Genomic DNA, 21,121 nt, shown 5'->3' on the forward strand with positions numbered 1-21,121 from the left:
AAATAGGTGTTACTTCTCTCACTTCAGGGATGAAGGAAGGGGGACGGAGCAGTAACGTGCAAGTAGCTGGTAGATACCTGAACTGGGGCTGGAGTCCAAAAAACCTAGTTCTGGAGTCAGCACCCTTGACTACTATTTTGTATTGTCTGCCCAAAGAGAAAAGAAGTTATTTTTAAAAATCCAACAAAAGTTCTATCCCAAGTCATTGCAAACCAACCCACCTCCAGACTTTTTTTTTTTTTTTTAGATTTTATTTCTTTATTTGACAGAGAGAGAGACAGCCAGCGAGAGAGGGAACACAAGCAGGGGGAGTGGGAGAGGAAGAAGCAGGGGGAGTGGGAGAGGAAGAAGCAGGCTCCCAGCAGAGCAGGGAGCCCGATGCGGGGCTCGATCCCAGGACCCTGAGATCAGGCCCTGAGCTGAAGGCAGATGCTTAACAACTGAGCCACCCAGGTGCCCCCCACCTCCAGACTTATATACAGTGGTTGCCAAGAGGAAGGGCCAGGTGTCTCCAGGAGGACTTAGTATGACTGCGACATTTCATTACGTTTTCAAACTTCAGGTGAATATTGATTTGAGGGTGCTGGCTGGGGGGAGGGGAAGTTGTTGAATCTTCGTGGTGATGGGTGGCCAAAACCCTTGACAGTCCTTATTTTTTTTAAATGTTTTTATTTATTTATTTGACAGAGAGAGCACAAGCAGGGGGATGGGCAGTGGGAGAGGGAGAAGCAGCCTCCCTACTAAGCAAGGAGCCCAATGTGGGACCCGATCCCGGGACCCGATCCCAGGACCCTGAGATCATGACCTGAGCTGAAGGCAGACACTTAACTGACTGAGCCACACAGGTGCCCCACTTGACAGTCCTTAAACATGACACTGATCTTGAGGCGGGAAGGGCCAGAGGTCTGGATGCCTGAGCCTGAGGGAGGAGGTGCTGGAGGTGGGGACATTAGGTCTGAGGGAGGAAGGGCTGGTGGTCTAGACTCCTGTGTTTTGTGCCAGGAACGGGCTTAGCCTTTTGTGTGCTGGGAGTTGGTGCCTGCAGGATTTCTGCAATATGGGGAGGGGTGGAGGAGCGGGGGGCTAGGAGAGACTTGCTAGGGAGATGAGACGAGGAGAGGAAGGATCCAGAGGACATTGGCTGAGAATTCTGGGGGAGCAACTGGAAAGACAGGCAGGAGGGTGAGCCCTGGGCCGGAGAGGATCCTTCTGTCAGCAGCGTCTGAGGTGTGACTGCCCAGGGAGCCTTTGATGGCGGGAAGCCAAGAGCGTGGCCAGGCTCTGAGTCACAGGGGACTCCACCCTCCTCCCTTCCAGAAGTCCCTTCCCTGCCTTCTTTGAGAATAGAAGCCCACCAACCCAGATTCCCACCTCCCTTTCTCTGGCACCCAGGATGCTGTTTTCTCACTCTGGGTGGGCTCCTGTGGGACCCTGGCATCCCACCCACCTGCCAACCCTATCCTGCCTGAAAACATCCCTCTTTCCTGGTTTGCCACCCGTGAAATACTCAGGAACACTTTCATATCCCTTTCCACCCAATGAAGCAGGCTTATTCTCTCCTCCCTCTGCCCTTCCTTCTTCCCCATTGACCTTCTCTTCCTCTCTCCAACCCATTTTACAGATGAAGAAAACTGAAATCTGGGAGATGGGTAGAAACAGATCACCAGGCAGGAGGCAGGGCGAGGGCTCAAAATCAGATGTCTCTCCCTCTCTTAAGGGTTCCTCCTCCCCAGCCTTAGATCTTCAGAGCTTTCCCACCTTTGTTTTCAAGTTACAAAAGGGGAAGGAGGGTTAGTATGTGTCTTTCCAGATTTTATTCTGTAAACATTTCATTTTACACGGCTAGAGTCACACACACGCTTGTATCTTTCTTTTTTCATGTTCCATCATATAACACAAACATTCTTGCATAACACTAGCAATTCTGCCAAGTTATTACCCTTAGCAGCTTCCTCATATCCCTGTCCCAAACAGGCCTATTGTTTACATAAACCACCAATTTGGGACATGTTCAATGTTTCCACTGTTTTGCTATGATAAATAGTGTGATGAATTCAAACCTTGTTCCACACTTTGGATTTTTTTTTTTTTTAAGTAGTATCTTCCTCAACTAGAATCACAGGGTCCACTACCTGGTAAATAAGGGTCTCAAACCACCTTGCCACACTGCCTTCTGCAAAAATGGCACGATTTACAATTCCACCGGTTGAGAGTGCTGGTCTCGCTGCGTCTTTACCAGCACTGAAGTTTTTGTGTTTCATGCTGGTGTTAGGTCTTTGCTAACTTGATTGGTTTACACACGTGGCCTATTGTTCAGGTTTTAATATGTCTTTGAGGAAAGGTAAGTCAAATATGACTACAGTTCATCACGTCCTTATTTCTGTGAATTTCTTGCTGAGGGCGCATGGATGGAGAGGTGGGAGGTATGCAGAGATTAGCGATGCTTTCTCATGGTCTCATTTATCCATTTGACGTACTTGCAGACTTGGGTATAGACACCTGGGTCATTGGGTTGGCCACAAGGGAAAGTTCCCCAGGACACCAGGCCTTGCAGGGTACCTTTGCACATCAGTGGTCCCCCTGAGTCACCCTAGAGAAGAAAGAGCAGATTAGCCTCGGTTTCAGAACAACCACCACAGACCCACGTGTCCACGGTCTGCGTTATCACGTCTTTGTGCTGTCAGACCGTGGACTTCCACCCTGGCCAATGGGAGAGACTCATGGTCCCTGGGCACCAATAGGAGAACAGGAGTCAGTGTTGTCATGGAGAGAACAAACCGGCTCTCTGAAGACATTGGCTTGAGCCCTGGCCAATGGGACCAATCACTGGGAAGGGGGTGGAGCTTCCAGGGAGTCAGAGCCCCATTTACTTTCCGCCTTTAAAGACTCTGCGCCAAGCCAGAGGGAGAAGGAGCATTATCTCCAGAGAATGGGTACATGACCCTTGCGCATGAAAGGGGGACAGAGTGGCCCTGGCAAGCAGGGGCAGGACGGGTGACATAATTCAAAAACCACAGTGCAAAATGAATATGCGGCCCCCTTGCTCAAAAACTATTAAAGAGATTCAAGACAGCAATGGAAGTGCATGAAATCATTTGTGTGGGATTCTCCCGATTATGAAGCCCTGGGCTACTGAACAGCTCGCATATTCATGGAGCCGGCCCTCTCTAGGAAAGAAGGGGACCCCCGCCACCCATTCTCTAGAACATACATCCCTGTCCCTCCCCCCCATCTCTAACACACACCATCCCACCTCCCCTGAAAACTGAGGGTGCAGATGTGAGCAAAGAGAGTGGGGTACTGGAAGAAGGGTGGAGAGGAGAGGGCAGAAGGAGGAGGGGGACAGAGAAGCAGAAATGTAGGGAGTGGGGAAGGAGCAGAGATGGGCACAGGCGGGGGGGGGGGGGGCAGAGAGAGAGAGGAATCCCACACAAAGAGAGGAAGACAATGTCATTCAGATACAGAGAGGAGGTTAAAAAGAGGAAGAAGGGGGAACAAGGAGGAGGGGGAGAGATAGTTCCTTCCCTAAAACCAGGACTGGGATGAGGTGGAGACATTAGCTCCAGGCACAAAGTCTCAATAATTGCAATAAATAACATATTAATGCAATTCTTGAAAAAAAATTTAGTATGCAAAAGTCCATAATGAGCACAGTATCCCAACTTTAGATAAAGACCGCGTCGGGACAGTGATGTCCTGCTCCGTCACCGTAGCCCGAGGCAAATGAACCGTTCAGTAGGACAGATGGCTCTTCATCGAAAATTCTGATATTTTGTTCATCGTGGACTTTTTGCATGGATTTTAATTTTTAAAAATGTTACATTAGTAGAATATAATTTATCTTGGCACCCACTTGAAGTTTGGCCTTGAAGCCAGTGCCTGTCCCAACCTTATCTTTTCCAGCCATTCTGCCCCATCCCTAGAGTCATGCCAGCCTCCTGGTCTCCCACTCCCACCCCAGACAGAGAGCAGGGGAGAGAGAGCTAGGAAAACAGGGCTTGGGGTGAGTTGGGGGTACAAGAGACTTGCTCAGCACCAAGATCAGATGCACAGATTTCTGGATGGAGGGAATGACAGGGGATCCGGGGCTGGGGACAGGTGGAGTCTCACGTTGCAAGCATTAGTCTTGGAGTTGGGGATGCCAGCACACAGCATGGATTTTCCCAGTAGGTCCTTGTAAACCTTCTTGCAATCCTGGGAGGAGATGAGCTTGACATCCGTGCACATGAGCTCTGATGGAAAGGTCACTGGTGGAGAGAGGGGAGGTCAGTTAGAGGTCTGGGTCTGCAGCCCCCTGAGTGCTGATGGAGAGAGGAAGAGCCTTGGACCTTGAAGGAGGAGGGGACTGGAGGCTCAACACTCGAGTCATGAGTCATGAGATGGGGCCTGACTCCGGGTCTCCGGGGTCTGAGGGAGGAGTCGGGAGCCAGCGGGTCTTGGAGGCAGCCTCACCATCAGGGCTGGTGGTGGTGCCCCAGCCGGAAACGGTGCACGTGGTCCCAGGGGGTTCACAGCGGGAGGGCAGGTTGACCTTCCTCACACTCGATGAGAGCCTGGCTCGTCTACTTAGCTTCACAAGCATGAGGTCATTCACGTGGGTCTGAGTGGAGTAGCCGGGGTGGCGGAAGGACCTCGTGGCCCGGATCTTCTGCGATCTCTTATCACCCAGCTGATCACTGCCCATGTGCACGTTGTAGTTGCTGAGAGAACAGAGTGACATCCAGAGAGAAACACTGTGATTGGGAGGAGGGACAGGAACCCTGAGAGAGGGCTGCAGTGTCCCCGCCACATACCTCATCATGCAGTGGGCGGCCGTGAGGACCCACTGTTCATTGAGCAGGACACCACCGCAGTGGAGCTGATCGCCCCTGAGCAGGGCCACCTGCCAGGGGTGCGAGCCTCTCGTACATGGCACTCCATCAATAATCTTCTCCCCACTCTTGTCACCTTGGGTTGGATGGAGACAAGGAAGAAACCGTGGGTAGCAAGCTTCAAGGGGGCTGAAGCAGCAGCTGACGGATTTGGAGAGAAAGATGGAAAAAGACAGAGAGGCATGAGAAATGCAGAGGCAGTGAACGGGAACAGTGCAGAGAAAGCAGGATGTGGAGACGGACAGCGATGATGCAAAGGGAGCCCGCTCATAAATCCAGGAGGAACGTCTTGTCTGGAGGCAACCAGAGGCTGATGGGATGGACACTGAGTGCAGGAGATGGCCCGGAAGGCACAGAGACCCCAGGAGTCAGAAGGAAGCAGGAAGAAAGGGGGCAGGAGGTAGAAGAGTCTTGTCTCCTGTGGGAGGAAGCTGCTGCAGAGAGAGGGTCCTGACCCAGGAAGTCCTCGGGGAGAGGGGGCCCTGACAAGGGTCAGTGGGGACAATGGAAGGCCCCAGGGGTGAAGTCAGACCTCCCAGTCCAGCCCTCACCTTCTTGGCCAGCAGACCCCAGGACTAAGGTCAGTAGTAGGATCTGCAGGGGCAAGAGAAGGGATCCTGCCATGGTGGCCTCTCTCAGCCTCTCCGGGGGCTGCCGGGCAGAGCAAGGGTCTCTTCTGCTGGGGCTGGGAAGGACAAAGAGTTCAGGAAGCAGGAGTCCAAGCCCCCAGCCCTCCTCCAGCAGACCCAGGAGTCTGCGCCCCAGCCCCTCCTATGTCGGACCTAGAAGTCCATATCCCCAGTTTCTCCCCTACTCAGACCCAGGAGGCCAGGCCTCCAGACCTCCCTTCCCCTTGGGACTCAGAAATCTGGGTTCCCATCCCTCTTCATCCGCAAGTCTAGATCCTCAGTTCCTTTTTTCCTAACAGACCCCAAATTCCGGACCTCCAGTCCCTCATCTCTCACTACCGGGATTCCAGCCACCCCCCCTCCGCTCAGAAAAAGGAGCCAGCCTTCCAGCCAGCCTCATCCCCCACCCCAAATGAGGCCCCTTCTCACCTCCGGAGGGTCTGATGTGATCTCGGCTCCAGTCTCGGTTGGGAGCCAAGCGTGCCCAGCCCTGTGCAGGGCGGCCCTCTTATACCACCCCCGCCCCCACGCCCGCCCCCAGCGCCCTGGGGTGCAGGCGGAGCCGGCTGTGAGACTCCCCCATCTTGCGTTCGCAGTTATCTCGAAGCCCTGAGGCAGCGAAAGCAATTGGCAGCACTCAATTCTCCACCCTCCCTCTCCAGGCCAGGGGCGGGCGGTACCCAGCCAGTTCGCCCCGCCCATTCTGCCCCTATGTCCCTGGCGGCTGCTGCAGGTGTAGGATCTGAGAGGGGGCCGCTGCAGCAGGAGTCAAGGAACAGCAGAGCTCAGGGAATGGCCTCCTCTGGGGCCATTTGCTTGTCATTCCCTCTAAGGGGTGGCCTACACCCCGTACCCTAATTCAGACCAGCCTGTGGCAATTTGTGCAGGCTGGATCCCGATGGTGTCTTTGAGCCCCAACCCACTTCCAGCCCTGATGTAGGGATACGAATTAAAAAGAGGGAGCTTTCCTTAACCCCACCTTACTAAATGCTCGCTGTTACCAATTTAGTCTGTGTTCTCATATTATACACAGATTGCTATTGTATTATGTATTTATAACAAAGAACTCCATACTTAAGCCTTGTGTAATAGAACTCTTTTTCTCTGTAAAATACCTTGAACAATTTTCCCTCTTAGTGCATTTAGATATTTCCTTTTCCTTCCTAAGGATTGGATAGTATTCCACTCTATGGTTGAAACACGATTTATGTAATGTGTGTTTCAAATTGATGTACTTTGGATAGTTACCACTATAATAAGGATGGAATGAACTTCTTTGTACATTCGTCTTTGCTCCGGCGTTCGTTCAAGGATTCGCTGAGCATCTACTCTGCCAGAAACTGTTCTGTTCCTGCGGACACAGCAAGCAGTCAACAAAGCAGACAAAAATTCCTTCACAGAGCCTCTCCTACTGGGTGGAGACCATGAATACAAAAATAAATACATAAAATATATTGTTTGTTAGATGGTGGGAAGCGCCATGGAGAAAAAGAAAAGCGGGAAGAGGGATAGGGAGTTATTGGTTCCCTCCACTCTCAGAGATCCCTGGGGTTGTAATATTTGGAACAATGATTGGAAAGACTCCATGTGAAGGTAACATTTGAGCAAAATCTTGAAGGAGGTGGTGAATGGATCTGTGTAACCACTTGTGGGCAGTGAGTTCCAGGCAGAGCAAACTGGCAGGTGACCTAGGCAAGGGGTGTGACTAGAATGCTCTAACAGGGAAGACATTTTGAGTGGAGCAGAACGAGCAAGGGAGACAAGGGCAGGCCATGAGATCAGAGACCTAACAGGACTCTTGAAGGGTCCTCACAGGACTCAATGACATAGTCTTGAAGACCATTTTGTAGGACTTTAGCTTTCACTTTGAGTAAGATGGGACATTGTCTGATTATTACTTGAAGGCAAATTCCTAAAAGTGGAATTGACCCCAACTTCTAAATCAGATCTCCAAAATGTAATTGGTTCCTCAGCTATCAGCCCAAATCTTACCTCAATGCTGACCCAAACCCAATTCTACCTTTGTTCCATAATCTGACCCATAATAGGCATTAATGTTGCTTACCCAGGCATTCACTCCTTCTGTGAACACCCTGATTTTGCTTGGATAACATTTTGTCCTTATCATGACAATAAGCTTTACTGCATCAAACATGAAACCTATATTCTGCTTGCCAGTGACTGGTTTAGAAATGGACATTAGAGGGTATCCTGGTCAATAAGGAGTGAAAGGAAGATCACTGGGGGCACTTCTGGGAAAGTTTTCAAAAGACACACCTTAAGAGTTCCCATTTTTTCTGCCAGATGATGTCCCTGATGTAAATTATGGAACTGTGGCAGCCCTCCAGGAACCATGGAGCAAAGTGGCTGGCAGACCAAGCCGGAACAGTGAAGGTGGCCAAACTGAGAGATGGAGATAATTGGGGTTTTTGGTGAGATCTCTGAGCTAGTGAATTAAACTATGGAGCCTCTTCATTTTGTGACTTCTTTGGGTTTCCTATCAGATTTGGAGTTTTTGGTTCCTGGAGCCAAAATCTTCCTTACTAAGACCTCAACAGTTAAATTCAAATCTGATCCTAAACCATGAATCCAAACCCAATTCTAACTTGAATCTGTCTCTTGAAGCCACAGTAGCCAACAAACCACTCCTGCCTCCAGTCCAACTAGAAAACCACTCTCCCCAGCCCTCCTCCCACACGGTCTTCAGATCCAATCCTTTATTCACTTAAGGAATACATATTGAGCACCAACTATATACCAGGCTGGGCTAGATGCTGAGGATACAATGGCACACAAACCCAGACAGTCCCTTCTCTCAAGAGGCTGACAGTCTAGAGTAAAAGAAAGATACATAATTCACAAACAAATGTAAAATTACAAGTATAATCTGTGCTGTTAAGGAAAGGCACAGGGTATTATGAAAGCCCTTCCTAGAGACTTGGACCCAGGAACTGACAATAGGCTGAGAGTTGAAAGAGCAGTAAACATTAACTAGAATAAAATGGGAGGAAACCAGAGAGTATATCATTTAGAGGAATTAGCATGTGCAGAGGTCCTGAAATGGGGGTTATGGATGGAGCTCAGAGACTGAAGGTTGGCTGGAACCAGACAATGAAGAATGTATGTCATAACGAGTTTGACTTTATCCTGTGGAAGATGGTGAACCACTTGGATTCTAGTCAGAAGAGTGACATAACAAGATTTGTATCTGCAAAATATCACTCTCCCTGCTATATGAAGGATGGGTTTTAAGGGGATGCAGACCCATAAGAAGACCATCGTTGTAGTCCAGATGAGAGATGACGGTGACTTAGTTAAGGCCATTTAAGAGGTGGAGATAACAGTAAGAGGATGGATTCCATATGTGCTTAGGAAAGAGAATCAACAGGTCTTGGGGGTGGATTAAACGTAGGATGTGGTGAAGGAGTCAGATGTTAAGACTTCAAGGTCTCTTGCTCGATGGATGGTGGTGCCATTCATTGAGAAGTCGTGTTCAGATATGATCAAATGCATGTGAGAGGGTGAGAGAGATCTCAGTCTCTGGCTTCAAGCATAATTCTAACTCCAATTCTTACTGTGACACAGTTCTCAACACCAGTCTTGACACAAGCCAGAGTCAACCTGAAACCTCCACTCATATACCCAACTAACCCTTAACTCTCCTTTATCCGTGTCCAATTCTAACTTATACCTCAACTTGGGACCTCATTCCTGACCAAGTCCCTGACTCCAAATGTCAGCTCGAGCTACAACTCACACCTCAACCAACCTTAAACTTTGACCAAAACCCTGATTCCCTAAACATAAACCAAACTCAATCTTGACCCCAAACTGAATATCACCATAGCCTCAGTTCCAAGCCTGACCCATGCACAACTCAAACCATAGTGTCCATCCCAAGCTATAATAATATTCCAGGAAGCCCACACTGACATCTCCCTATGAGCTCATCCCCAACTCACCCCACTCCTAACCTTCTCACTCCTGTTCCAGCTCTATCCCATCTCCAACCCAATTTCTATCTAAAATTTCATATTTACTTTCACGTCCGACTCTTTCCCCATCCAGTCTTCATTTTCCCAACTCCACATACCACCTTGACCCTTTATTTCACACAAACTCTAAAATAAAGTCTACCAACTGACACCATACTAACAATGACCCCATACTGACTAAATTCAAGCAAGTCCCCAAACTTTCTGAGACACTTACACTCATCATATCCAAAATGAGACCCCAGAATGCAGACTCCTGACCCCACCAATTCCACAGCAGGACCCTGGCCTTGAAGGGCATCAACCTTCCTGACTTGGGCTCCCAAATCCAGTAGAGGTAGACCCCAGGCCACTTGACTTCATAGCCCCATGAGTCAGTAATCTGTATCCTCCCCTCTAAGCTTCCCAAGGAGAGGAACTTTAGTAAGACTTCCAATTTGTTATCTACTGCCCAAATCTCTATTCCTGGATTCTCTCTTCAGGCCCCTGCTTCATCAGCATTCTGTCAGAAATAGAAAGGGAACTACACTTCTCTGGAGCCCTATTGTTCATTCTTACAAACCCAGAACTTCTCCTCTGCTGTGCTCTGCATATCTGTCTTTCTGTGTTCTTAACTATTTAATCTGATTTTGTTGCTGAACACATCTTCATGAGCAGAAGGAACGCATCTGGTGTTCACTGGTGTTTTCTTTAACACCCAGCCCAGACCAGGGAACGTAGGAAATACTTAAATAAATACTAGCTTGCAAACCACTGTCATCCGCAGATTCGCCAATCTTAGACTCAGTCTTTCCTTGATCCCTACGTCAATCAGCCATGGGGTGTGAGCAAAAGAACTCGGCCTCACAAGTCAGACCAACCCAGGTGTGAATCCTAATTGCTTGCCCTGTGATCTCAGGTAAGTGACTTAATTTTTCTTTCTTTTTTTTTTTTTTGAAGATTTTATTTATTTATTTTACAGAGAGACAGACAGCCAGAGAGAGAGGGAACACAAGCAGGGGGAGTGGAAGAGGAAGAAGCAGGCTCCCAGCGGAGCATGGAGCCCGATGTGGGGCTCAATCCGAGGACCCTGGGATCATGCCCTGAGCCGAGGGCAGACGCTTAACGACTGAGCCACCCAAGCGCCCCAGTGACTTAATTTTTCTGAACTTCACTTTGCCTCTCTTTAAAGTGGGGAGTGGGGCACCTGGGTGGCTCAGTTAGTTGGGCTGTCTGGCTTTGGCTCAGGTTGTGATCTCAGGGGTCCTGGGAGCAGGCCTCCCTGCTCAGTGGGAAGTCTGGTTCTTGCTCTCCCTCTGCCAATCCACTCAACTCATGCTCTCTCTCTCTCTCTCTCTCTCTCGAATAAATAAATAAATAAATAAATAAATAAATAAATAAATAAATAAATAAAATCTTGAAAAAAAAATAAAGTAGGGGGGAGAAAAATTTACTTCTCAAGGTAAATGGGAGGATAAAATAAAATTATGAAAAGAAAGTGGATGTACACATAGCACACACTGAGTTAATATTAGCTCCCTTACCCCATTATCCAGAATGAAGCAGCTTCCATTTCTTATATGCCTGCTGTGTAATGTGTCAGGCATTTCTCAGAACTCATCTCTATTCCTCACATGGGTCCAAGTGAGGACTGTCTTCCCCATTATACAGATGAGAAAATGGAGTTTTGAAAGAGGTGAGATCACTTGAGCAAAGTCTATTGCTAAGGAGTCAGAAGAGGCAGAATTCAAATGCTGAGGATTGCCCATGGTATCACGGTTGTACAGACCTACACTCTGAGAAGAGAATTTTCCAGGGACACCGTCACACACCTTTGAAGTTGCATATGGCTCAGAATGGACTTGGAACCCTACGGGCCTATTAATGATGCATACCCCCACGTTGGTGAGACTGCCAAACCCCAGCCCTCCTGTGCCCTTTGGGTTTAGCACCAACACCTGTTCTGAAGTCCCACACAGATACCCAGCCTCATACTTCCCTCACCCTCAAACTCGTGTCCTTGAACCATTGCCTGATGACTCATCCTCCAGCTCATGATTACACCTGAGAACTGGCATCTGCTTATCCTGCCAGCTGTGCCTTGCCCTGAGGGATCCTGGACACTGTGACCCTGGAACCTCCTGACTCAGCCCCTTGGGTTCTGAAGGCCCATTGTTTCTGACTTCCTGGATTCCCTTCCCTCTTCTTTCAAGAACAGCTCCCCACTTCTTCTGGGAATCTGCTCTTTCATTTCGCATAACTCTGGTGAAAATATCAAACACAGTTCTCTAATCCCTCCCATCTGCCCACCCAAGCACTGAGATTGCTGAATGACCCAGGTCAAGCCAATAAGAGCATTGCTTCCTCCCTGACAACAAAGATTGATCCAAGGGGTGGGCTCATTCAGAGCCAATCAGAGTTCTTCCCTGGGAGCAATATCAAGATGCCAAAAGAAGGGAGATCTTTGTTTCTGCTGTGTTTGCTTAATTGGGTGTGTCAGTAGCTGCTATGTTCCCTCCATCTAAAAAGTCTGTCTACAGAGACTAGAATGAGATCCACAGAAGGAAAGAGACAAGCAGAAATGAGAAACAATTCACACACGCCAAAAAGAAAAACAGAGGGAGAGAAGTAGGCAGAGTGACAGAAAGTGTCACAGAGAGAGAGAGAGCAAGAGCATGTGTGAGAGAGCTGATTGGCTTAAGTCACCACTTCAAGTACTTGAGACTCTGGTACCCGTGTCACATTCTGACATCACGAACCATCCCCATAACCTTCTTAGGCACCTAAGCCAACCATCCCCTCTTGCATATAAGCCAGTTCTAACCGGGGCTCTGACACTGCTATCCAAAACTCCCCGACTAAGTGGATCCTTCCAGCTTTTGTCCATGCCTAGTATTCTGATTTCCTCCCAGATTCCACAGTCCACGATCCTATTCCTGAATTTCTGGTTGACCTTGGACCAGTCTCTTCCTTCCCTTGACCTCAGCCATGCCCCTCCTTAATACTATAAATCAATCTTCAAGGGCTCTCTGTTTTGTTTTGTTTTTGTTTTTTTTCCATTGGGGACATTGAAATATCACCTGGATATTGGGTGATATAAAGAATTATTACTAACTCTGTAAGGCATTGATAGTGTAAGGTGTTTATGTTTTAAAATAATCTACATTTTAGAGCTGGAGTTGGCAAACGTTTCTCAGAAAAGAGCCAAAAAGTGTATATTTTAGGCTTTGCAAACCATGAGATAAAATTGAGGATATTATGTAGACATTTACAACAAGAGAGAAAACTGGAAAACAAATTTCCAATTTTAATTGATGAAATCCAAAAACACAGTAAATCATTTGTTACCAATTTTTGTCATACAGGTGTATTAATGAGCAAAATGGAATTATTTTCGGGGGATAACATCTTGCTCAATTAGAGTTCAAAATTAATGCTCCCTGTCATCAAATCAAGTAATAAAAGCTATTTTTAGCCCTTGGGATTTGGCCCATTGGCTTTAGTTGGCCATACCCTGTTTTAGAAACATGTAACAAAATATTTAAGAACAATAGGATGATTAACATTCGTTTCAGAACGTTCCAGCATTAGGGAAGTGTGTAATATAGGTGAAAGGATTGGTTTTGATTGAGTGGGATGGTGGTATACGAGGGTTCCTATACTATTTTATGTATGTTTCAGACTGTTCATAATAAAAATTCTAAAACAATTCTGTAGACAGAGATGACCCTTGAGTATCACCTCCAGAAATGCATCCCCGGTTCCAGGAGATAACTATCAGACATGAAAGACTTCCTCAGGATTTCTGGTATTCGGGAACTTCCACAGAGGACAGAGGTTGATGCACGAGATGCCTCTTGCTCACCCACACCGCTTGTGGAGAACTGCCCCACCCACAGCCCAGGACCGAGAGACGTCTCTTGTCACGTGACTCTAAATAACCACTGATTGGTTGGGACTGTCACCTGACCAGAAGACAGTCAAACCATTGGCCATTCAGTAACCTATCATGTGGCCGGCTGAAGGACGAAAGTTGACCTGGACCAATGGGATTCTAGTACGTGACAATATAATCTGGGAAATCCTGGGACAGTGAAGGTGTTGGTGGTAGGTCAAGGTGAAATTCAGAGGTTGGGAAGTAAGGAAAGAGACTGGAATAGCGCATGAGGGAGCCAACACTGTGAAAATGCAGAAGCATGAAGGAGAGAAAGGCGCCAGAGAGTCAAATAAATGAGTCAGAAGGTTGGTAGAAAGAAAGGAATGAAACAGAGGTGAAGAGAGATGAGATAGAGGGGAGCCAGTGCCCAAGCTGTTGCAATTTATTTATATCCTTACAATAATACCCCCTCCACACACATCTTTCCCAAAACAACATACATTAAGCCTCTGCTCTGATGAAAACTCCAGCAAATCTCTTTTTCTCCACACTTCAGTTTGGACACCTGCAATGAAGTGACTCATTTCCTTCTACCACAGCAGAAAAGCGCTTTCTAAGCTGTGAGAAAGATTTCTCTTTCTCCTAAGGAAAGAGAATTTGTCGCTAAGAGTTTTGCAGGCTGTCAATGCTCTATTTCTCCATCTGGGTGGTGGTTCCGTGGTTAAGCTGCTCATGTATTTCCTGCACCCTACTCTATTTTATAATGGGGGAGGGGAACTCTCCCCTCAAAGCTTAGAAACACTAGCTACTCAGAAAAACGAAACAGAAGTTCTTTCAAATCTGTCTTTTGCAGGCCAGTCCATTGAGTACTTGGAAATTCTTGTGTGTCTTCTCCCCTGAAATTAACCTCCCATTCCTCCAAGCCCTTCTAGAATAAGGGGGATCACTCCAGGCAGTGGTGATAGCCAGAGTGGCCATGGGGGTCCTGGTCTCTATAGACCTTGCAGCGAGCCTCCCAGCAAGGCGCAGACCCCCGTCCTTCCATCCCTCCCCATAGGGCCAAAGCACGGACAGGCAAGGAGCCAGGCTGAGTTGTGAGTTTTATTGAAGGGTCCAAAGCTTGTTCTAGCATCAACCCCTGCTGCCTATGGTCTTCTTGATCCAGTCCAAGTAGCGGCAAATGTTGGTGTAGACACCAGGTCTCTCAGGCCGCCCACAGGGGTCTGATCCCCAGGATGTGATGCCCTGGAGAACACCACCACACACCAGCGGACCCCCGGAATCTCCCTGGATGGGGAGAGTAGAATACTTTTACCTAAGATGTCCTGCGGTACCCAGCAGTTAGTACTAGTTCTGTAGCATGATTGGATCCCTCTAGCCAATAGGGGTAAGAGCATTGTACCCTGGGACCAGTGGTGAGACACAGGGGTGGGGCTTCATGTACAGGGACACAGACTGGATGTCCTAGGATTGCCCTAGGATTTCCCCTGGGGGAAATCCTGACCAAGGAGGCAAGAGAATGGTGTCTCAAAGGTCCAATTCAGAAAGAAGACAGTGAGGATTACGTGGAGGGAACTGAGCTGATGTCTCCATTCCTGGTCAATGGTGAAAAGATCTTTGAATCCAGTTACCAAACATAGGAGGAAGGAGCAGAGTTCTTGTGGACACACACACACACACACACACACACACACACACACAGAAGGGACAATGGCGGGAGTCTTTGGGGAAGAGATCATTGTCTCTATGGAACCGAAACCATCCAAGAGATGAGATTTCATGGGACAACGTGAAATGACTTCATTCCTGGCCAATAGGAAAGAAAGCATTGAAGTATTGTCTTCAGGGACCAATCATTAGCAAAGGGGGTGGGGCTTCCATGAGGGATGCAAACCTGGGGGAGCCCTGAGGACCCAAATTGCAGTCAATAAGAAGGAGTGTGTTTTATTTATGGCAAATCCCAAGATTTGTTATCTTGGGTATGGGGACCCCGTCGAGGGACCATTAAAGTCAATGGCTCCATTCCCTAGCCAGTTGGCAAGAAAGATTTGCTCCCCGAGGGACCAATCATAGGAGAAGGCAGCGGTGCTAGGGAACCCAGTCAGGTCCCCCCAAAAAGTGGCTGACTAATTGGTCAGTGATAGAGTGAGCACAAAATCCCAAAACTAATGCTGAGGAAGGGAGCAGGGATCTTGCGTACCCTCTAGCCTCAGAGTCTTTCCCTCATGGACATCTCCTCTTACCCCCTTATCTCCTCCCCCCTCTAAACCCCATCCTGAAGACAAGGGTTCCCAGGAAAATTATAGCAACAATTCAACGTTCCTGAACCCTGTGCAGTGTGACCTGCAAGAAGAATGTGGCCTTCCCTGAACCTGCTTCCCACTCTAGAAATAGGGGTAACCTCTCTGGTCATTAACTCCTTGAGGTCACCCTCCTGCCAAGCCTCGAGCTTCTATGGGGGGGTGAGGGACAAGGGAAGAAGGGGGTTTCAGAAGTCACTCACCTGGCATGAGTCGGCCCCATTGCTGTCGCCTGCACAAATCATAGCATCTGTGACTTTCCCGGGGTAGACATCCTGACACTTCTTCTGGGGAAAGATTTCTACTTCTGCGCAGTTGAGGGTGTCAGGAAAATTCTCTGAGGGGGCAGAGGTTGTAAGTTCCCAGAGAGAGCAACCATTTTTCCCTCAATCCCTGTTTGGATCTAATCTCCCTTCTGTACCTCCATGGCTGCACGGGAGAGTTTTCTGACATATTTCACAGGGGACATCACTTCTCGCCACATTAAACAAAGCCATGGCCCCTGCTGTTTGCTTTCCATCATCTAGAGAAGGGCTGTTGGACTCTACCTTCTGTTTCTTGTCCAGTCATTTCCAAATTAGGGACCGGGCAACTGGAAGACATAGAGGTGTCCCCTTGTGACACCTCTAACCTTGTCTCTCTAATCTTCCCAACCCCAGACCACCAGGTCCCCAATGTCAGCTAAATCCTACTTCTTCCAAAAGTCACCTCATCTTAGAAACCTTCCCTGACCATTCTAATGAAGACACCACCCCTCCATCACTCCCTATCTTCTAACTCTCCATGATATTTCTTTATAGCACTTACCCCTACCTAATAATTCATTTTATATGTATTTGTTTATTGTCTGTTTCCCCACCTAGCATGCAACTCCATAGGATAGAGACTTCACACAGTAAAGCGGCTGGGGCATACCTGATACTCACAAATAAATGTTGAATTAATGACTAAAAGTGAAATCAGGTAATGTACACCACGGGGAATATAGTCAATAATTTTGTTACAACTTTGTATGGTGACAGATGGTAACTAGACTTATTGTTGTGATCATTTTGCTGTGTATACAAATGTCCAATCATTATATTTACACACAAAACTAATAGAATGTTGTGGCCAACTACACTTCAATTAAAAAAGAAAGAAAATGGAATTAATCTTCCTTATTAACCTTTGAGCAATAGACTTGGGGGGGAACTTCTTTTTTTTAAATTTTTTTAAAAGATTTTATTTATTTATTCGACAGAGATAGAGACAGCCAGCAAGAGAGGGAACACAAGCAGGGGGAGTGGGAGAGGAAGAAGCAGACTCATAGCGGAGGAGCCCGATGTGGGGCTCGATCCCATAAGGCCAGGATCATGCCCTGAGCCGAAGGCAGACGCTTAACCGCTGTGCCACCCAGGCGCCCCGAGGGGGGGAAACTTCTACGTGGCACCTCTATGATCCAGAAGCTGTATACATACTCACAAGCTCATTGATTGTGAGAAGTCTGAACTCACAATAGCTTTTTGAAAGACAGATACAGGGATACCTGGGTGGTTCAGTCGGTTAAGCACCTGACTGTTGGTTTTGGCTCAGGTTATGGTCTCAGGGTCATGGGATCGAGCCCCACATTGGGCTCTGAGCTGAGTGTGGAGCCTGCTTGAGATTCTCTCTCTCCCTCTCTCTCTGCCCCTCCCCCTGCTCGCTCGCTCTCTCTCGCAAATAAATAGATAAATCTTTTTTAAAAAAAGGAAGAGGGATATGTGCATTTGTTCCATCATTCATTTAGCCATGCATTCATTCAACAAATATTTATCAAGCACCTACTGTGTACCAGGAGCCCTCCTGAGCACCAGGAATACACAATGAAGAAAATAGATTTAACCTGAGGCCTCATGGAGCTTAAAAATCTATTATCTATCTATTACCTAAAATCTATTATCTAATCGTCAAAATCTATAATTTTACAGATGAGGAAAATGAGGCCAGAGATGGGAAGGGGTTTGCCCAGAGGAAAGGGCAGAGCCATGGTTTGAACTGACCTGACTGATTTACGAGCAGGTAGGTTTCCACAGCATCCCATTGTCCCCTTAGAAGTAGAAGTCAGACGGGCAGGGATCAGAATCCTGTCTTTGCTTGGCAAATCCTGGCTTTCCTGGTGAATCACATGCCTCTCTGAGCTGAGCCTCAATTCTCTCACTGTGAAGCAGGGTGAGGGCTGCCTGGACTCTGAAGTCCCAAAAGGAGGACTTCAACGGAGGTCCAGACTTTGGGTCCAGAGTGAGGAGGGAGCTGGAGACCTAGACTGTGGGTCTTGGGAGAGGAAGGGACTGGACTCCTGGGTGTGAAGGACGAGAGTCTCTGGCACCAGGAATCATGGGTTCAAAAGGGAGAAGATGATTAGGAGCTTGTTTTCTGGGGCCCCTGAGGAGCCCATATACCCCAAGCCTGTTAAGAAGATTATAGAAAATCCTGTGCAATGGAAAATTTCATAACATGGTGCTCTCCATGGAATACCTGGGTGGCTCAGTTGGTTAAGCATCTGCCTTCGGCTCAGGTCATGATCCCAGGGTCCTGGGATTGAGCCCCGACTTGGGAATCCCTGCTCAGCAGGGAGTCTCCTTCTCTCTCCCTTTGCTTCTACCCCTTTCATGCTCTCTCTCTCATTCTCTCTCAAATAAATAAAATCTTAAAAAAACAAAACAAAACAAAAAAAAACAAGGCACCTGGTGGCTCAATCGGTTAAGTGTCTGCCTTTGGCTCAGGTCATGATCCCAGAGTCCTGGGATCAAGTACCCCATCAGGCTCCCTGCTCTGCGGGGAGCCTGCTTCTCCCTCTGCCTCTCTCTCTCTATGTCTCTCATGAATAAATAAAAATTTAAAAATAAATAAATAAACCCGTTGTGTTAACATAAAGAACGTTAAAATAAAACAAACAAACAAAAACCAAAAAACAAAAAAACAAAAACAAAAACAAACCATGGTACTCTCCACCGGGAAGGAGACTTTTCTTTTCTTTTCTTTTCTTTTCTTTTCTTTTCTTTTCTTTTTTCTTTTCTTTTCTTTTCTTTCTCCTTTCTTTTCCTTTCCTTTCCCTTTCTTTCTTTCTTTCTTTCTTTCTTTCTTTCTTTCTTTCTTTCTTTCTTCTTCCTTCCTTCCTTCCTTCCTTCCTTCCTTCCTTCCTTCCTTCCTTCCTTGAAGCTGGGTGTGCGCCCAAGTCAAGGCCTGAACTCAGGACCCTGAGATCAAGACCTGAACCGAGATCAAGATTCGGACCCTCAACTGATGGAGCCCCCAGGCGCCCCGAGGAGGCATACATCCTTTATCCACTCATTCACCCATCCATTTTGTGGGGAACCTGGTTTAACAATCTGCTATTTCGCTTTCTTTCTCCCACCACTCCGTTAATATTTTGGCCTTCTGGGTTTCCAACATAGGCCACCTATGAATCTCAACCTCACAATCACTGTCCCTTCCCTATCTCCTTCTGGAGGCAAAGCTTTGCCAATGGCTTGAGGTCCACTGGGCCAGCCAGCTCCTCCTCTCCCTCCTACTACCTCGGGGGCTGGTGACGGTGCCCCAGCCTGAGATGGTGCACTTCTGGCCAACTTCAGGGCAGTGATCCGCCAGGTTGATGGGCTTCACTTTGGGCCCTAGGGATGCCCGACGGCGTAGTTGGATGAGCATGAGATCGTGGCTGTGGTCCTCATTGCTGCCGTTGTAGCAGGGGTGCGGGATGGATTGAGCCACAGCTATTTCTTGCTCTGAACTGTCTTTATTCTTCAGGCTGTGATCCCCCAGGCGTACTGTGTACTTCCTGTAATGGTGGAGAGTAATTGGGGACCCAGGCAGGAGTCTGGGACCCCGTCCCCTCCTCCCTCAGCCCTCCTCTTTCAGACGCTTGGTCTCCAGCTCTCTTCTTCCCCCCTTTCCCCAGGCCCCAGCCCACCTCTGCCCCAGGTATCCACTCACTGTTTTTTACAGTGGGCTGCTGTAAGGACCCAGTTGTCATCGATGAGGACACCCCCGCATAGCAGCCGGATGCCCTGGAACAAGGCTGTCTGCCAAGGCTGCGAATGGGCCTCACACTCCTGGCCGCCCAGCACCTTGGACTCCTGTGCCCTCAAGCGTCCTGCAGCAGGAGGGACAGGGTTTGGATCGTCACCCCCTGGGGCAGCGCAGAGGCCAGGAAAAACCACTGTGGGTTCAAAAGGACCTACAGCGAGTTCTCTGCCTGCCTCCTCTCATGCCCACACCGGGAAGGTGAGGCCCCCCAACATGCACGGGCTGCCACACAGATGTGCACGTCCACTCATTGAAGCCCATGAGTCACACCGAGTCGCACACCCGAGCATGCTTCCACATGCTCCCACATGTGTCTGCAAGCCATGTCTACTGGGCATGTCTGCACCCCTCAGCAAGCAACCTTGCCGGCTTAGCATGCTCGCGCAGTATTCCACACAACCAGACACACTCCTACCCACTGCCGTGTGTGCGTGCCTCTGTCCACCCTCAGGAAAGCCCGAAGAGGTTCCCAACTGTGATCACACGTCCCCCCCCCCGCCCCCCCCCCCGGCCACCATCCCAAGCACCTGCCACGCATTCCTGCAGGCTCCCGCCAGGCCCCCTCACCTGCCCAGGCTTCCAACAGCAAGAGCAGGAACATCCAGGTCCAGACCGCAGCAGGTGAGGGATGTCCCATGGTGGGGTCTGGGAGAGGGAGAAGGCAGGGCTGAGAAATGAGGAGGGAGGAGCCCTACGTCCAGAAGAAACTTGAAATAAGAAAGCAGAGCATCCGGAGCCATTCTTCTGGGTCCTGCAGGAGGAGGGGCGTGGGGACCCCCGCTTCTTAGGTCTGAGGAAGAAGGGGGCAGACCCCAGATTTCTGAGTCTGAGGAGAGGAGGTGGGAGCTGGATTCCTACATTCCCAGGAATGGGAGAGTTAGAGTCCCAGACCCCTGGATCTGAAGGAAGAGGGGACTTGGCATTAAGATTCCTAAGTCTTGGGGAGGAGGGGGCCGGGGTCCAGATTCCTAAATCTTGAAGGAGGAAGGGGTCTGAGATTGGGGTCCTGGGCCCTGGGACAGCAGGGGCCCGAGGCCTGATGCCCGTGTCTGAGAACTGTGGCATCTCACCTTGCAGAATCCAGGGGGCGGGGTCACCGACTGATTCAGACCCAGAGTAAGAGGCCCCAATACTTCAGCTCTGTCTGCCTGGTACTAGGTTCTGGAGGCTTTTAACTGGGAATCCCCGCCTCCCGCTCCGCCTCCCGCTCCGCCTCCTCCCGCTCGGGAGCCCGCAGAGCATCTGGGAACTGGAACCCTGTGTATGAGTGAGGAGGGGCTGAGGGGCTAAGGGCCTGAAAGGGAAACTTTGAGGGGTGCGGGTTGTGGTGGCTAGGATCTGGACCTCCCCAGGCTTGGGAGAGAAGGACAGAAGGACGTCAGTGCTGTGACTTCTGGGTCTGAAACAGAAAGGGGCAGGGACCCGG

The 21,121-nt window shown here is 48.8% G+C and overlaps 2 protein-coding genes across 4 annotated transcripts; both read right to left on the reverse strand.

Annotated features, from left to right (window-relative positions):
• Window positions 1-1,810: 1,810 nt before the first annotated feature.
• Window positions 1,811-5,530, reverse strand: KLK7 (kallikrein related peptidase 7). The gene is made up of 5 exons (XM_087871243.1): window positions 5,417-5,530; window positions 4,794-4,947; window positions 4,453-4,700; window positions 4,111-4,247; window positions 1,811-2,590 (listed from the first exon to the last, which is right to left on the reverse strand). Exons 1-5 carry the CDS (start codon window positions 5,493-5,495, stop codon window positions 2,435-2,437), a joined length of 774 nt encoding a protein of 257 aa, XP_087727369.1. The 5' UTR covers window positions 5,496-5,530; the 3' UTR covers window positions 1,811-2,434.
• An 8,952-nt stretch (window positions 5,531-14,482) lies between these two features.
• Window positions 14,483-20,332, reverse strand: KLK8 (kallikrein related peptidase 8). Of its 3 annotated transcripts, XM_087871232.1 has the most exons (6): window positions 20,211-20,332; window positions 20,057-20,064; window positions 19,603-19,762; window positions 19,188-19,447; window positions 15,855-15,988; window positions 14,483-14,638 (listed from the first exon to the last, which is right to left on the reverse strand). In XM_087871232.1, exons 1-6 carry the CDS (start codon window positions 20,330-20,332, stop codon window positions 14,483-14,485), a joined length of 840 nt encoding a protein of 279 aa, XP_087727358.1. The 3 variants fall into 3 exon arrangements, with proteins under 3 accessions (XP_087727358.1, XP_045631096.1, XP_087727359.1); XM_045775140.1 differs by lacking the exon at window positions 20,057-20,064 and having other exon boundaries at window positions 20,263-20,332; XM_087871233.1 differs by lacking the exons at window positions 15,855-15,988; window positions 20,057-20,064 and having other exon boundaries at window positions 14,556-14,638; window positions 20,263-20,332.
• Between the last annotated feature and the right edge of the window lie 789 nt (window positions 20,333-21,121).

This window comes from Ursus americanus, chromosome 21, assembly GCF_024610735.1.
Source record: "Ursus americanus isolate L20-20 chromosome 21, mUrsAme1.1.p, whole genome shotgun sequence".
NCBI lineage: Eukaryota > Metazoa > Chordata > Mammalia > Carnivora > Ursidae > Ursus > Ursus americanus.

Coding starts and splice junctions, on each gene's coding strand:
- KLK7 (XM_087871243.1), bottom strand. CDS start 5,495: ATGGCAGGATCCCTTCTCTTGCCCCTGCAGATCCTACTACTGACCTTA. Junction 4,701..4,793: donor GCCGCCCACTGCATGATGAG/GTATGTGGCGGG, acceptor CTGTTCTCTCAG/CAACTACAACGTGCACATGG. Junction 4,248..4,452: donor CACCACCACCAGCCCTGATG/GTGAGGCTGCCT, acceptor TCTCTCCACCAG/TGACCTTTCCATCAGAGCTC.
- KLK8 (XM_087871232.1), bottom strand. CDS start 20,332: ATGGGACATCCCTCACCTGCTGCGGTCTGGACCTGGATGTTCCTGCTC. Junction 19,448..19,602: donor GCAGCCCACTGTAAAAAACA/GTGAGTGGATAC, acceptor CCACCATTACAG/GAAGTACACAGTACGCCTGG. Junction 14,639..15,854: donor ATGGGGCCGACTCATGCCAG/GTGAGTGACTTC, acceptor CTCCCCATCCAG/GGAGATTCCGGGGGTCCGCT.